Source organism: Salmo salar, unplaced genomic scaffold (genome assembly GCF_905237065.1).
Source record: "Salmo salar unplaced genomic scaffold, Ssal_v3.1, whole genome shotgun sequence".
NCBI lineage: Eukaryota > Metazoa > Chordata > Actinopteri > Salmoniformes > Salmonidae > Salmo > Salmo salar.
In genome coordinates this window covers 39615-52992 of record NW_025549405.1, presented here as the reverse complement: position 1 = coordinate 52992, position 13378 = coordinate 39615, and the positions used below count along the sequence as shown (strand labels likewise).

The 13378-nt window shown below is 42.5% G+C and overlaps 1 protein-coding gene across 1 annotated transcript; it reads left to right on the top strand.

Moving 5' to 3' along the window:
• Positions 1-569: 569 nt before the first annotated feature.
• Positions 570-12148, top strand: LOC123738263 (globoside alpha-1,3-N-acetylgalactosaminyltransferase 1). The gene is made up of 4 exons (XM_045713316.1): positions 570-643; positions 8961-8993; positions 10184-10318; positions 11436-12148. The coding sequence occupies exons 1-4, from the start codon at positions 570-572 to the stop codon at positions 12124-12126; spliced, it is 933 nt and encodes a 310-aa protein (XP_045569272.1). The 3' UTR covers positions 12127-12148.
• Positions 12149-13378: the final 1230 nt, after the last annotated feature.

Genomic DNA, 13378 nt, shown 5'->3' with positions numbered 1-13378 from the left:
AACATCGGACTCCTCTTCCTGGTGGCAAAACAAATTAACCTTCTGCACGTGTGTGTGGGATTCTCTACTTTATAATATTTTTCTCCCTCTGCTGCCGCTTCCCCCTCCTGTGTGTGTGTGAAGTTGGGAGAGTTAGTTAAGTGTTCAGGATGGATATTGTTTTTAATAATCTTTAGATACAGTGTTATTACTATTATAATACTCATAAAGGCTGCTATTCTACTTGGAATGTAAATAAAAAAATATAGAGGAAACCATTTGTCCACAACACAACAGTCTTTGATCCGTTCTCAGCTTGCATGTCTCACAGCATCTGTAACATCAATGGTTTTTAGCTCTATGGAAGAGGCATCGGATTCGCTAGCACACCCCTCAGGTTATTCATAAAACCAATATGATGTATAATTACGTTACTCATAAAAATCGATATGATATTGATTTCAGTTTGAAAAAATGCAACTGACATCGATATAGAGTTTCCATATCGGTGCCCAACACTAAGAGCTACACAGATACTGTATGTGTATTATGTATACTGTACAGCCACAGTTGTCATTAATCATTGTACTATGTCTTTCTACTCATACAGCCTGAGTAAGCCCATATTCAGGAGCAGAGTACAGAACATCGTCTCTCCAGAAAGGTGTGTATCAGTATTTTACTGTCCCATCATTCACCATTTGGCTGGCAACCCAAACTCCATGCTCCTGGCCAAACTCACGCCACGCCCATGGGCGTTAGTTTCTTCACCGCAATGAATCTGGCTCTGAGTACATCAGCAACAATTTCTAGAACAAAATAATTAGTGGAATTTTAATGTCGTTTTTTTATCCACATGGATGAAAATCTCTTGCACATTTAACTGCCAACCCAGACCCAACCCCTTCCCCTCCCCAAACACAAGGACACAGACAAACAGTTAAATATTCCACCAGACCAGCCATCAAACCGCAGACTCCAATCTCAAGCAGACAAAATCCATTTATCAACAGACAACATGCAAAAAAAACTCTAGATCACCGCTATTCTACACACAGAGACACATACAAAGCTCTTCCTCACCTTGCATTTGGCAAATTTGGCCATAACACCATCCTCTTAATTTCTGTTTACAAGCAAAAACTAAAACAAGATGTACCAGCGATACGGAAGTTGTCCATAGCAGACAGTAAGTTTCAGGACTGTTTTGCACCGATTGGATTATGCATCGACAACGTCGTCCCCACAGTGACCGTACGTACATATCCTAAACAACAGTCATGGATTAAAGGCAACATCTGCACTAAGCTAAAGGCTAGAGCTACCGCTTTCAAAGAGTGGGACACTAATCCAGAAATCTCACAAAGTCCTCAGACGAACCATCAAACAGGCAAAGCATCAATACAGGATTAAGATTGAATCCTACTACACCGGCTCTGTTGCTCGTCAGATGTGGCAGGGCTTGGAAACTATTACGGATTATAAAGGGAAACCCAGACGCAAGCTGCACCAGTGACGCGAGCCTAACAACCAAGCTAAATGCCTTCTATGCTCGCTTCGAGGCAAGCAACACTGAACCATGAATGAGAGCACCAGCTGTTATGTACAACTGTGTGATTACACTCTCCGTAGCCAATGTGAGTAAGACCTTTAAACAGGTTAACATTCACAAGGCTGCAGGACAGGGATGGATTACCACGACATGTACTCAGAGCATGCGCTGACCAGCTGGCAAGTATCTTCACTGACATTTTCAACCTCTCCATGGCCCAGTCTGTAATGTCCAGATGTTTCAAGCAGACCACCATAATCCCCATACCCAAGAACGCCAAGTTAAGCCGTCTGTCGTTCTGCCCCTGAGCAAGGCAGTTAACTCACTGTTCCCCGGGTGCTGATGATGTGGATGTTGAGTAATGCAGCCCCAGCAGCTCTCGGATTCAGAGGGGTTGGGTTACATGCGGAAGACACATTTCAGTTGAACGCATTCAGTTGTACTACCAATGAAGTATCCCCTTTTCCTTCTAAATGACTATTGCACCGTAGCACTCACATTTGTGTCCATGAAATCGTTTGAAAGGCTGGTCATGGCTCATATCAACACCATCATCCCAGACACCCTGGACCCACTCCAATTTGCATACTGTCCCAACAGATCCATATATGACGCAATCTCTATTGTACTCCACACTGCCCTTTCCCACCTGGACAAAAGGAACACTTATGTGAGAATGCTGTTCAATGACTACAGCTCAGTGTTTAACACCATAGTGCCCTCCAAGCTCCTCACTAATCTAAGGACCCAGGGAATAAACACCTCCCTCTGAAATCGACCACTGGACTTCCTGAAGGGCCGCACCCAGGTTGTGAGGTTTGGCAAAAACAAATCCGCCATGCTGAGCCTCAACACGGGGCCCCTTAGGGGTGTGTGCTTAGCCTTCTCCTGTTCTCCCTGTTCACCCAGGACTGCGTGGCCGCACATGACTCCAACACCATCATTAAGTTTGCCAATGACACGGCGCTGATCACTGACGACGACGAGACAGCTTAGAGACCTGGCAGTTTGGTGCCAGGACAAAAACCTCTCCCTCAACATCAGCAAGACAAAGGAGCTGATCATGGATTACAGGAAACTGAGGGTTGAGATGAACTGGCACCAGAGGGGTGTGGTGCCAGTGCCCGCAGTGGGGGTAGTGGAAGAGGACTGGGGCCTTTGTGGAGTGATGGAGGTTGAACCTTCAGTACAGGCAGCATTAGAGACAGCAGTGGGGGGGAATCCTCATCTTCTCTGTGGGGAATAACATAATTAATATAAAGGGATCAATATTGCTGTAAGATCATTACAGTTGACACATTTTACAAATCTACATTACTGTAATTCAAAATAAATACACAAAAAAAATGACACTTTGTTACAAATTCCCTGCTGGTGACATTAAGCACATCATCTCCTTCAGTGAGCTCCCTTCCCATACTGGACGTAGCAGGTCAAGGGCATTATAAACTGGCCCTCACAACTGGCCAGGTGAGAGAGAGCAGCAGCAAGATCAGCTCTGTCCACAAAGCATCTCAGATTAGGAGTGCTGATCTAGGAGCAGTTTTCCATCATAATGAATACGATTATTTGGACAATGTCTGGACAGTGCTTCACACAGAGGTGTGAAACACACACACACACACACACACAAACAATGCAAACAATGGGACACAGAGACAAACGAGCCACAAGAGGGATGGGAAGTCCAGTCCAATCCTCTCTCTCCTCCCTCTGGAAGCATGCAGTGGTACTGTCAGGAGGGATGGGATGACAACGGGCCAAAAGAGTAAAGACATACTGGGCTAAAATGTACGAGTGAAATTAATTAACTTGTCAAATTAAAAGATTTGAATGTAGCTTTAACACATGAATACATACAGCTATCTGAAATGATTGATAATGTCATGAAAATGTAAAAAAAACACCAAATAAATGTAATATTATCTAAAGAATGAGTCTATACATCATAAATCAATGTGAGAATCTAAACATTTGCCTTTGCCTGGCCACAGCTTCTTCTGCAACGAGGTAACTAGACTGTTTCACATAGTACTTTGTCAGCTTTAAAGTTTGCTGTTCGCCAGTTTACCAGTTCTACCAGTTGAGCTTGAGTCTGCAGATATTTCCCATCTGTAAATATCCTCACTGTCAATCAGCTTTACTCCAGAGTTTTATGTGTTGACTTTGTGTCTGTATTCTGTTTGTACATTGTCTATTGCTGGCAGCAGCTATTCATTAAGTTACATTACAGGTAGGCCTATGTGCAAATGTACTTGTCAAATAAAGTGATTCTGATACCAGTATTTATGTGTTTCCTGATGTGGAAGAGCCTGGGGGTCACTGTTAAGATCCTCTTTTTCCACAATGATTCTTAAATTTGACTTTGGTTGCCATTTACTTCAAATTCCTTTTTCATGTTACACTTCGTCAATCTTGGAAAGATACATACATTTCGTGGCGACAGGTAGTGGTTAGAGCGTTGGGCCAGTAACCGAAAATGTTGCTAGATCTAATCCCTGAGCTGACAATGTAAAGTTTAGTCATTCTGCCCCTGAACAAGGCAGTTCCTAGGCTGTTCCTAGGCTGTTATTGTAAATAAGAATTTGTTCTTAACTGACTTGCCCAGTTAAATAAAGGTTAAATAAAAAATATACAAAAATTGTCTTACGTGACATTAGATAGTGTGACAGCCATTTGCTCTGATCTGTCTATTCTGTCGAGATACATAATAAAAATGTTGAGTTACGAAGAGTACCAGTTTGGACACACCTACTCATTCCAGGATTTTTCTTTATTTTTACTATTTTCTACATTGTAGAATAATAGTAAAGACATCACAACTATGAAATAACACATATGGAATCAGTTAAGAACAAATTATTATTTACAAGGACAGCCTACTCCTTCTTCCCCGTCAGGGAATTGAACCCCGGTCTCCTGTCCGCACTACACAGGGATTCTTTAGCTAAATAGCCCAGTACTGTACTGCCGACCGTCACGTTGTACAGCGCCACATTTTCCGTTCCATCCTAACAGAAACTGTCACGATTCCCACCGACGGTGGCGCCCCCTCCTGCTCGGGTGGCGCTTGGAGGTCGTCGTCACCAGCCTATTAGCTGCCACCGATTCCCTTTTTTGGTTTTCCCTTTTTTGGGTTTTGGGCACCTGTGTTCAGTTTAGTTAATTAGCGGGGTTATTTAATTTAGCTGGCCCGCTTCCGTGTTGTGCGGGATTGTTTCTTGTCAGACAGCTTATGTTCGTGTCGGCGTTGTTTTACGCCGTATTTGTTTTCTCCCCTGTGTTTGGGAACATTTGTTTTTGTGTGAGTGTATATTAAAAACACCACTACCCTGTGTTCGCTGCTTCCTGCGCCTCATTCCTCCACCACGACTACCAAGCCGTAACAGAAACCCAGAGTTTTTTTTTATTTTTCATGGAATAGAAAACACCGTATTATTAATCAAATGAATTACTAGTCAAAAGTTACCAACCCCAAATCAGTCCTCCACAAACGTTTCATCGTTTAATCGTCAAATGATTATAAATGACGTGGCACACGCCCGTAGTGCAGACTTTTGGTCTTCCACCAATACCAAACCAATCAGGTGGTTGTTTTCGAAGCTTTGGACGTCATTGAACACATGTTTACGATAAAGCGATACAAGCATCGGCATAATGCTTGTACAAGCATAATAAACTGCTTAGCGATTTCGATGCAGGTGTAACGGTCGTCGTATGAAAGGGACCAAGGCGCAGCGGGTTGTGTGCTCATGTTAACTTTTAATATAGAACACTGAAAACCAGCCCCACGCAATAGACTGGAGACGTCAGACACGTCGGACACTCTGGACGGGGCACTGTCGTCTGAAGCTCTGGACGGGGCACTGTCGTCGGACACTCTGGACGGGGCACTATTGTCGGAAGCTCTGGACGGGGCACTGTCGTCGGAAGCTCTGGACGGGGCACTGTCGTCGGAAGCTCTGGACGGGGCACTGTCGTCGGAAGCTCTGGACGGGGAACTGTCGTCGGAAGCTCTGGACGGGGCACTGTCGTCGGAAGCTCTGGACGGGGCACTGTCGTCGGAAGCTCTGGACGGGGCACTGTCGTCGGAAGCTCTGGACGGGGCACTGTCGTCGGAAGCTCTGGACGGGGACTGCGCACTGAAAGCCTGATGCGTGGGGCTGGTAGTGGAGGTACCAGACTGGAGACACGCACCCCAAGGCTAGTGCGGAGAGCAGGAACAGGACGAGTTGGACTGGGCTGACGCACTGGAGGCCTGGTGTGTGGGGCTAGTACTGGAGATGCCAGACTGGATACACGCACCTCAAGGCTAGTGCAGGGAGCAGGAACAGGACGATTTGGACTGGGCTGACGCACTGGAGGCCTGGTGCGTGGTGCTGGCTTTGGATGTGCCAGACTGGATACACGCACCTCAGGGCTAGTGCGAGGAGCAGGAACAGGATACACTGGACCGTGAAGGCACACTGGCGGTCTTGAGCGCAGTACTGGTACCACCCTTACTGGCTGGATGCCCGCTTCCCCTGGTAAATGCGGGCGCTGGCACCGCGCACACCGGCCTGTGAATGCTCGGCCTCGACGCCGTGCACATCACCCCATAGCACGGGGCCTGACCAGTAACAAGCTGCCTCCGATAAGCACCTGGAGTTGGCTTGGGGCTTAACCCTGGCCCAGCCAAACTACCCATGTGCCCCTCCCCAAAAATTATTGGGGCTGCCTCTCATGCATCCTCCGTTGGGCCCGCACTTCGCTCCACTTTCGTCGTTCCTCCCTCGCTGTCTCCACCTGTTTCCATGGCAGGGTCTTGTCCCCTGCCATTACCTCCTCCCATGTCCAAAATGTCCTCCACTCCCTTCTCTCCCTGGCCCAGGATCCTTCCTCTTCCTGGGCCCCGCTGCTTGGTCCGCTGGTGGTGGGAAGTTCTGTAACGGTCGTCGTATGAAAGGGACCAAGGCGCAGTGGGTTGAGTGCTCATGTTAACTTTTAATATAGAACACTGAAAACACAAAACAATATACAAACCTCAATCACTCTAACTTAACCTCGATGGGCTAGGCGGGACGAATTCGTCCCACCTACGTAACAGCCACTTGAAGCCTGTGGCGCGATTTTCAAAACCTTAAAAATCCTATTACTTCAATTTCTCAAACATATGACTATTTTACAGCTATTTAAAGACAAGATTCTCGTTAATCTAACCACACTGTCCGATTTCAAAAAGGCTTTACAACGAAAGCAAAACATTAGATTATGTCAGCAGAGTACCAAGCCAGAAATAATCAGACACCCATTTTTCAAGCTAGCATATAATGTCACAAAAACCCAGAAGACAGCTAAATGCAACACTAACCTTTGATGATCTTCATCAGATGACAACCCTAGGACATTATGTTATACAATACATGCATGTTTTGTTCAATCAAGTTCATATTTATATCAAAAACCAGCTTTTTACATTAGCATGTGACGTTCAGAACTAGCATACCCCCGCAAACTTCCGGGGAATTCGCTAACATTTTACTAAATTACTCATGATAAACGTTCACAAAAAGCATAACAATTATTTTAAGAATTATAGATACAGACCTCCTCTATGCACTCGATATGTCCGATTTTAAAATAGCTTTTGGTGAAAGCACATTTTGCAATATTCTAAGTACATAGCCCAGGCATCACGGGCTAGCTATTTAGACACCCGGCAAGTTTAGCACTCACCATAATCATATTTACTATTATAAAAGTTTGATTACCTTTTGTTGTCTTCGTCAGAATGCACTCCCAGGACTGCTACTTCAATAACAAATGTTGGTTTGGTCCAAAATAATCCATCGTTATATCCGAATAGCGGCGTTTTGTTCGTATGCGTTCCAGACACTATCCGAAATGGTAAAGAAGGGTCGTGCGTATGGCGCAATTCGTGACAAAAAAATTCTAAATATTCCATTACCGTACTTCGAAGCATGTCAACCGCTGTTTAAAATCAATTTTTATGCCATTTTTCTCGTGAAAAGCGATAATATTCCGACCGGGAATCTCCTTTTCGGCAAACAGAAGAAAAAATCACAAAGACGGGGCGGTCAGGTCACGCGCCTAAGCCCAGAGTCCCTTGATCGGCCACTTGAGAAAGGTGATAATGTGTTTCAGCCTGGGGCTGGGATGACGACATTCAGGTTTTTCCCGGTCTCTGAGCGCCTATGGACGACGTAGGAAGTGTCACGTTAGAGCAGAGATCCTTAGTAAAAGATAGAGATGGCAAAGAAGTTCCAGAAATGGTCAGACAGGCCACTTCCTGTAAAGGAATCTCTCAGGTTTTGACCTGCCATTTGAGTTCTGTTATACTCACAGACACCATTCAAACAGTTTTAGAAACTTTAGGGTATTTTCTATCCATATGTAATAAGTATATGCATATTCTAGTTACTGGGTAGGAGTGGTAACCAGATTAAATCGGGTACGTTTTTTATCCAGCCGTGTCAATACTGCCCCCTAGCCCTAACAGGTTAAAGAGTCTTAACGTAACTAAATCTCACAGCCTCTGGAGAACACACCACTACCTAATTACCAACCCCCCAAATCAGTTCTCCACAAACTTCATGTTTACGTCCAAGGGTGAAACCACGTGGATTAAAAAACTACACGGAAATTATACAAATGTTATTATCGCAACCACCCTTATACATTTTTTTAAAAAGCAACCTAGATTAGACTGGGTTGACTGGAACGAACTACAAAAATCTCTGAAACTGGAAACACTTATCTCCCTCACTGGCTTTAAGCACCAGCTGTCAGAGCAGCTCACAGATCACTGAAACCGTACATAGCCCATCTATAATTTAGCCCAAACTACTACCTCTTCCCCTACTGGATTTATTTATTTTATTTCTTTTATTTTGCTCCTTTGCACACCATTATTTCTATTTCTACTTTGCACTTTCTTCTACTACAAATCTACCATTCCAGTGTTTTACTTGCTATATTGTATTTACTTTGCCACCATGGTCTTTTTTTGCCTTTACCTCCCTTATCTCACCTCATTTGCTCACATTGTACATAGACTTATTTTTCTACTGTATCATTGACTGTATGTTTGTTTTACTCCATTTGTAACTCTTTGTTGTTGTATGTTGTCGAACTGCTTTTCTTTATCTTGGCCAGGTCGCAATTGTAAATGAGAACTTGTTCTCAACTTGCCTACCTGGTTAAATAAAGGTGAAACAAAATAAAATAAAAAAATTAACTACTATCCTATTATTCAATTTTTTTATGAATTATTATCCAAAAACAGATATCAAAAGGTTCTCCACAGTCCAAAAAGGTTTCCCTTATAGTGATGTTAAAAACCCTTTTTGGTACTAGCACCTTTTTTTGAGAGAGCAATAACATCAGCGCATATCTTCATTAACTAATGAATTACATTTTGTTCTCCCAGGCTATTGTACAAGCAGCCCAGTGTCTTGGTGGGGTGAGTAGTGTTGTTATCTTATGTTAGTTACTTATCATTGTTAACTTCCACATCAGCGTGTAGCCTAGTATACCACACATCTTTTCAAGGACCTTTATTTGCAAAACAATTGAGATAATAATCAGTACAACACATTCCAGCTTGATCTGTATATCTGTAAACATTGAGATCATAATCAGTACCACACATTCCAGCTTGATCTGTATATCTGTAAAGATTGAGATCATAATCAGTACCACACATTCCAGCTTGATCTGTATATCTGTAAACATTGAGATCATAATCAGTACAACACAGTCAGGCTTGATCTGTATATCTGTAAACATTGAGATCATAATCAGTACCACACATTCCAGCTTGATCTGTATATCTGTAAACATTGAGATCATAATCAGTACAACACAGTCAGGCTTGATCTGTATATCTGTAAACATTGAGATCATAATAAGTACAATACAGTCAGGCTTGATCTGTATATCTGTAAACATTGAGATCATAATCAGTACAACACAGTCAGGCTTGATCTGTATATCTGTAAACATTGAGATCATAATCAGTACAATACAGTCAGGCTTGATCTGTATATCTGTAAACATTGAGATCATAATCAGTACAATACAGTCAGGCTTGATCTGTATATCTGTAAACATTGAGATCATAATCAGTACCACACATTCCAGCTTGATCTGTATATCTGTAAACATTGAGATCATAATCAGTACCACACATTCCAGCTTGATCTGTATATCTGTAAACATTGAGATCATAATCAGTACAACACAGTCAGGCTTGATCTGTATATCTGTAAACATTGAGATCATAATCAGTACCACACAGTCAGGCTTGATCTGTATATCTGTAAACATTGAGATCATAATCAGTACCACACAGTCAGGCTTGATCTGAATATCTGTAAACATTGAGATCATAATCAGTACCACACAGTCAGGCTTGATCTGAATATCTGTAAACATTGAGATCATAATCAGTACAACACAGTCAGGCTTGATCTGTATATCTGTAAACATTGAGATCATAATCAGTACAACACAGTCAGGCTTGATCTGTATATCTGTAAACATTGAGATCATAATCAGTACAACACAGTCAGGTTTGATCTGTATATCTGTAAACATTGAGATCATAATCAGTACAACACAGTCAGGCTTGATCTTGTTCTGTTTCTTTAGTCGTACTGATGTGGTGGCAGTCACCCCATGGTTGGCACCCATCGTCTGGGAAGGAACCTTTGACCCTAACCTCGTCGACATAATCTACAAGTCCATGAACCTCACCATAGCAACAACAGTGTTTGCCGTTGGAAAGTGAGTAGCCTACAACTTTTCCAAAATATTCAAAAGGGAAGTTAAACTATCATTATTTTTACAACATTGAAACTACACTGAGTGTACAAACATTATGAACACGTGCTTTCTCCATAACAGACTGACTAGGTGAATCCAGGTGAAAGCTATGATCCCTTATTGATGTCACTTGTTAAATCCACTTCAATCAGTGTAGACGAAGGGGAGGAGACAGGTTAAAGAAGGATTGTTAAGCCTCGACACAATTGAGACATGGATTGTGTATGTGTGCCATTCCGATGGTGAATGGGCAAGACAACAAAAAACCACTCAGTGTATGAGAACATAACCAGCTAATGTCACATGGCAGGTAATACAATATCATGATGTCATGATTCACAGCTTGGCTAAGATTTGAATAACTGTACTACTTTGTTTATTTCCTGGTAGACTGTAATTTCTGTTCAGAAACGGTTAAGTATGTCCTATACAGTCCAATGAGAATGACCATACAGTTACAGAGGGTTTCTGGCATCAGAATCGCAGGAGCCTGATACTGCCATTGTGCACTTGAGCAAGGCACCTTAAACCCTTATGTTATGTACAGGTAACTGACAAAATAGTGGAAAACACTAGTAAATGAGGGATACAAAGTATATTGAATGTAGGTGCTTCCACACAGGTGTGGTTTCTGAGTTAATTAAGCAATGAACATCCCATTATGCTAACGGTCATGTATAAAAAGGCTGGGCTGACCATTATGCCCCCAGATCAACAATGCCCCCATTTACAGGGCACAAGTGGTCACCTAATGGTTTGATGAGCATGAAAACGATGTAAACCATATGCCAGTCACCAGATCTCAATCCAAATGAGCCTGAGATAGTGTTTCCACCACCATCAACAAAACACCAAATTTCAGACACTTGTAGAATCTTTGCCAAGGTGCATTAGAGCTGTTCTGGTGGCTGGTGGTGGACCAAGGTGGCTGGTGGTGGCCCAATGTGGCTGGTGGTGGCCAAAGGTGGCTGGTGGTGGCCCAAGGTGGCTCGTGGTGGCCCAACTCTCTATTAAGTACCCTTTATGTTGATGTTTCCTATATTTTGTCAGTTACCTGTGTGTCTTTAAATTCTGACAGATACGTCCGCCTTCTCCAAGATTTCCTGGAGACAGCAGAGAAGCACTTCATGGTCGACTTCAACGTGCGCTACTACGTTTTCACTGATCGTCCCGATGATGTTCCATCAGTGAACCTGTCCCAGGGGAGACATTTGAGTGTGATCCAGGTCCCAGGTTCAAACCGCTGGCAGGAGATATCAGCCCGGAGGATGGAGATCATTCAGACAGCCATCGAACGTCAGATCAGCAGGGAGGCCGACTACATCTTCTGTCTGGACGTGGACAGCAAGTTCCACGCTCGCTGGGGGGCCGAGTCTCTGGGCAGGCTGGTTGCTGTGATTCACCCATGGTTTTACCAGGCGACCCGTGACCTCTTCACATATGAACGGCGCCCAGCCTCGACAGCCTACATCCCCATGGATGAGGGAGACTACTACTACGCCGGGGCTGTGTTCGGAGGGTCCGTGGAGGATGTGTACACACTAACAAAGGTATGTCAGAATCAGCTTGAAGAGGACGCGAGGAATTCCATCGAGGCTGCCTGGCAGGAGGAGAGTCACCTCAACAGGTACCTGCTTTACAACAAGCCCAGCAAGCTGTTGTCTCCAGAGTACCAGTGGGATGACAAGAAGACCAAAACCAATGAGGTCAAAGTCATTCGCTTCTCTTCTGTCATTAAAAACTATGCTGAAATTCGTCCCAATGTATAGGACTAGGAATTGGATATTCAACCGGCCGAAAAAAACTTAATTGATTATGGTTAATGTTAGGTTAATTTCAGGTATTGCTTCACTGAGGTTTGGGTTAAGGTTAGGGAAAGGCATAAAATGTCACATTGGGTATACAGATGTCTGGCGCCATTCATTTTCTGTTGGTGAAATACATAACCTTTGTTTTATACCCTGATGAAGACAGCTTGGCTGTCCAAACGTTGGATATTACATTTTTGCATCTGAGCTCCTAGAGTGTGCGGCTCTCCTTTATTTTCATGAAATATATATACTAACATAAAACTACTATTTTTAATGTACTATATATATATATCAGTCACTGTTGTAGTTTAGGGATAATAACATTCTTCATTTATAGGAAAATATATATATTTTATAACCTCATTCATCCTGTATTCTGTAGATTATCTATTGTGTATGTTGATTACTGGGAAAAATCTAAAATGTTTTTTTTTTTAAATACGATTATGTGTATTTTTCTTGAAATAAATATTTAACCGCTTTCAGAATGTTTGTGTTATTTCACTACTTGTTATATTTTCTATAGCCTAACTAAAAACAACATCTCCCCTGTTACAACGATATGCGGTGTATGAGTAACAAACCAGTGGTTTAGTGGAGAAATAGGGAATGTTAAATGGATTCCATCTATAGATTTGTACATCAGACAAGACACAGTGGTGGACTGAATTTCCATTAAGAAAAACTTCAGCATAATGTCAAAGTGGACCTGGCATTCCTGTCCAGAAACAACCCCTAACCACAATACATATACTGTAAACTGTAAGAAAACACAGAAAAATACCCTTTTAAAAAGGTAATATGGATAATTCCCTTCCTTGTGTAAAAACATCCTGCCAATGTCAAGGCAAAAGGGAAAATCCTTCAATTCAAGTCATACCATCTAATCAATGTTATGTGAGGGATAATCAACGAGGGGCTATGGGTTCAATGGAAAATAATGAACAACGTGGAAGGTGCCTTCCGTGACCCGCTTGAGGATTAGATTTGACAATGTAAAAACACAATACAACCACAGATGTATAAAATCCATTTAAAATGATTGAAGATGACAAGTTAAAATTGAAAATACATAAAAACCAAATACGTACACAAAATTATAATATGAAAACAAATAGTTTCATTAATACTACATTGAACAAAAAATATAAACTCAACATGCAACAATTGAAAAGATTTTACTGAGTTACAGTTCTTATAAGGAAACCAG

Excerpts from the sequence above, each read along its gene's own strand:
- LOC123738263 (XM_045713316.1), top strand. The coding sequence starts at position 570 with ATGTCTTTCTACTCATACAGCCTGAGTAAGCCCATATTCAGGAGCAGA. Across the intron at positions 8,994-10,183 it reads CAGCCCAGTGTCTTGGTGGG|TCGTACTGATGTGGTGGCAG; the intron begins GTGAGTAGTGTT and ends CTGTTTCTTTAG. Across the intron at positions 10,319-11,435 it reads ACAGTGTTTGCCGTTGGAAA|ATACGTCCGCCTTCTCCAAG; the intron begins GTGAGTAGCCTA and ends AAATTCTGACAG.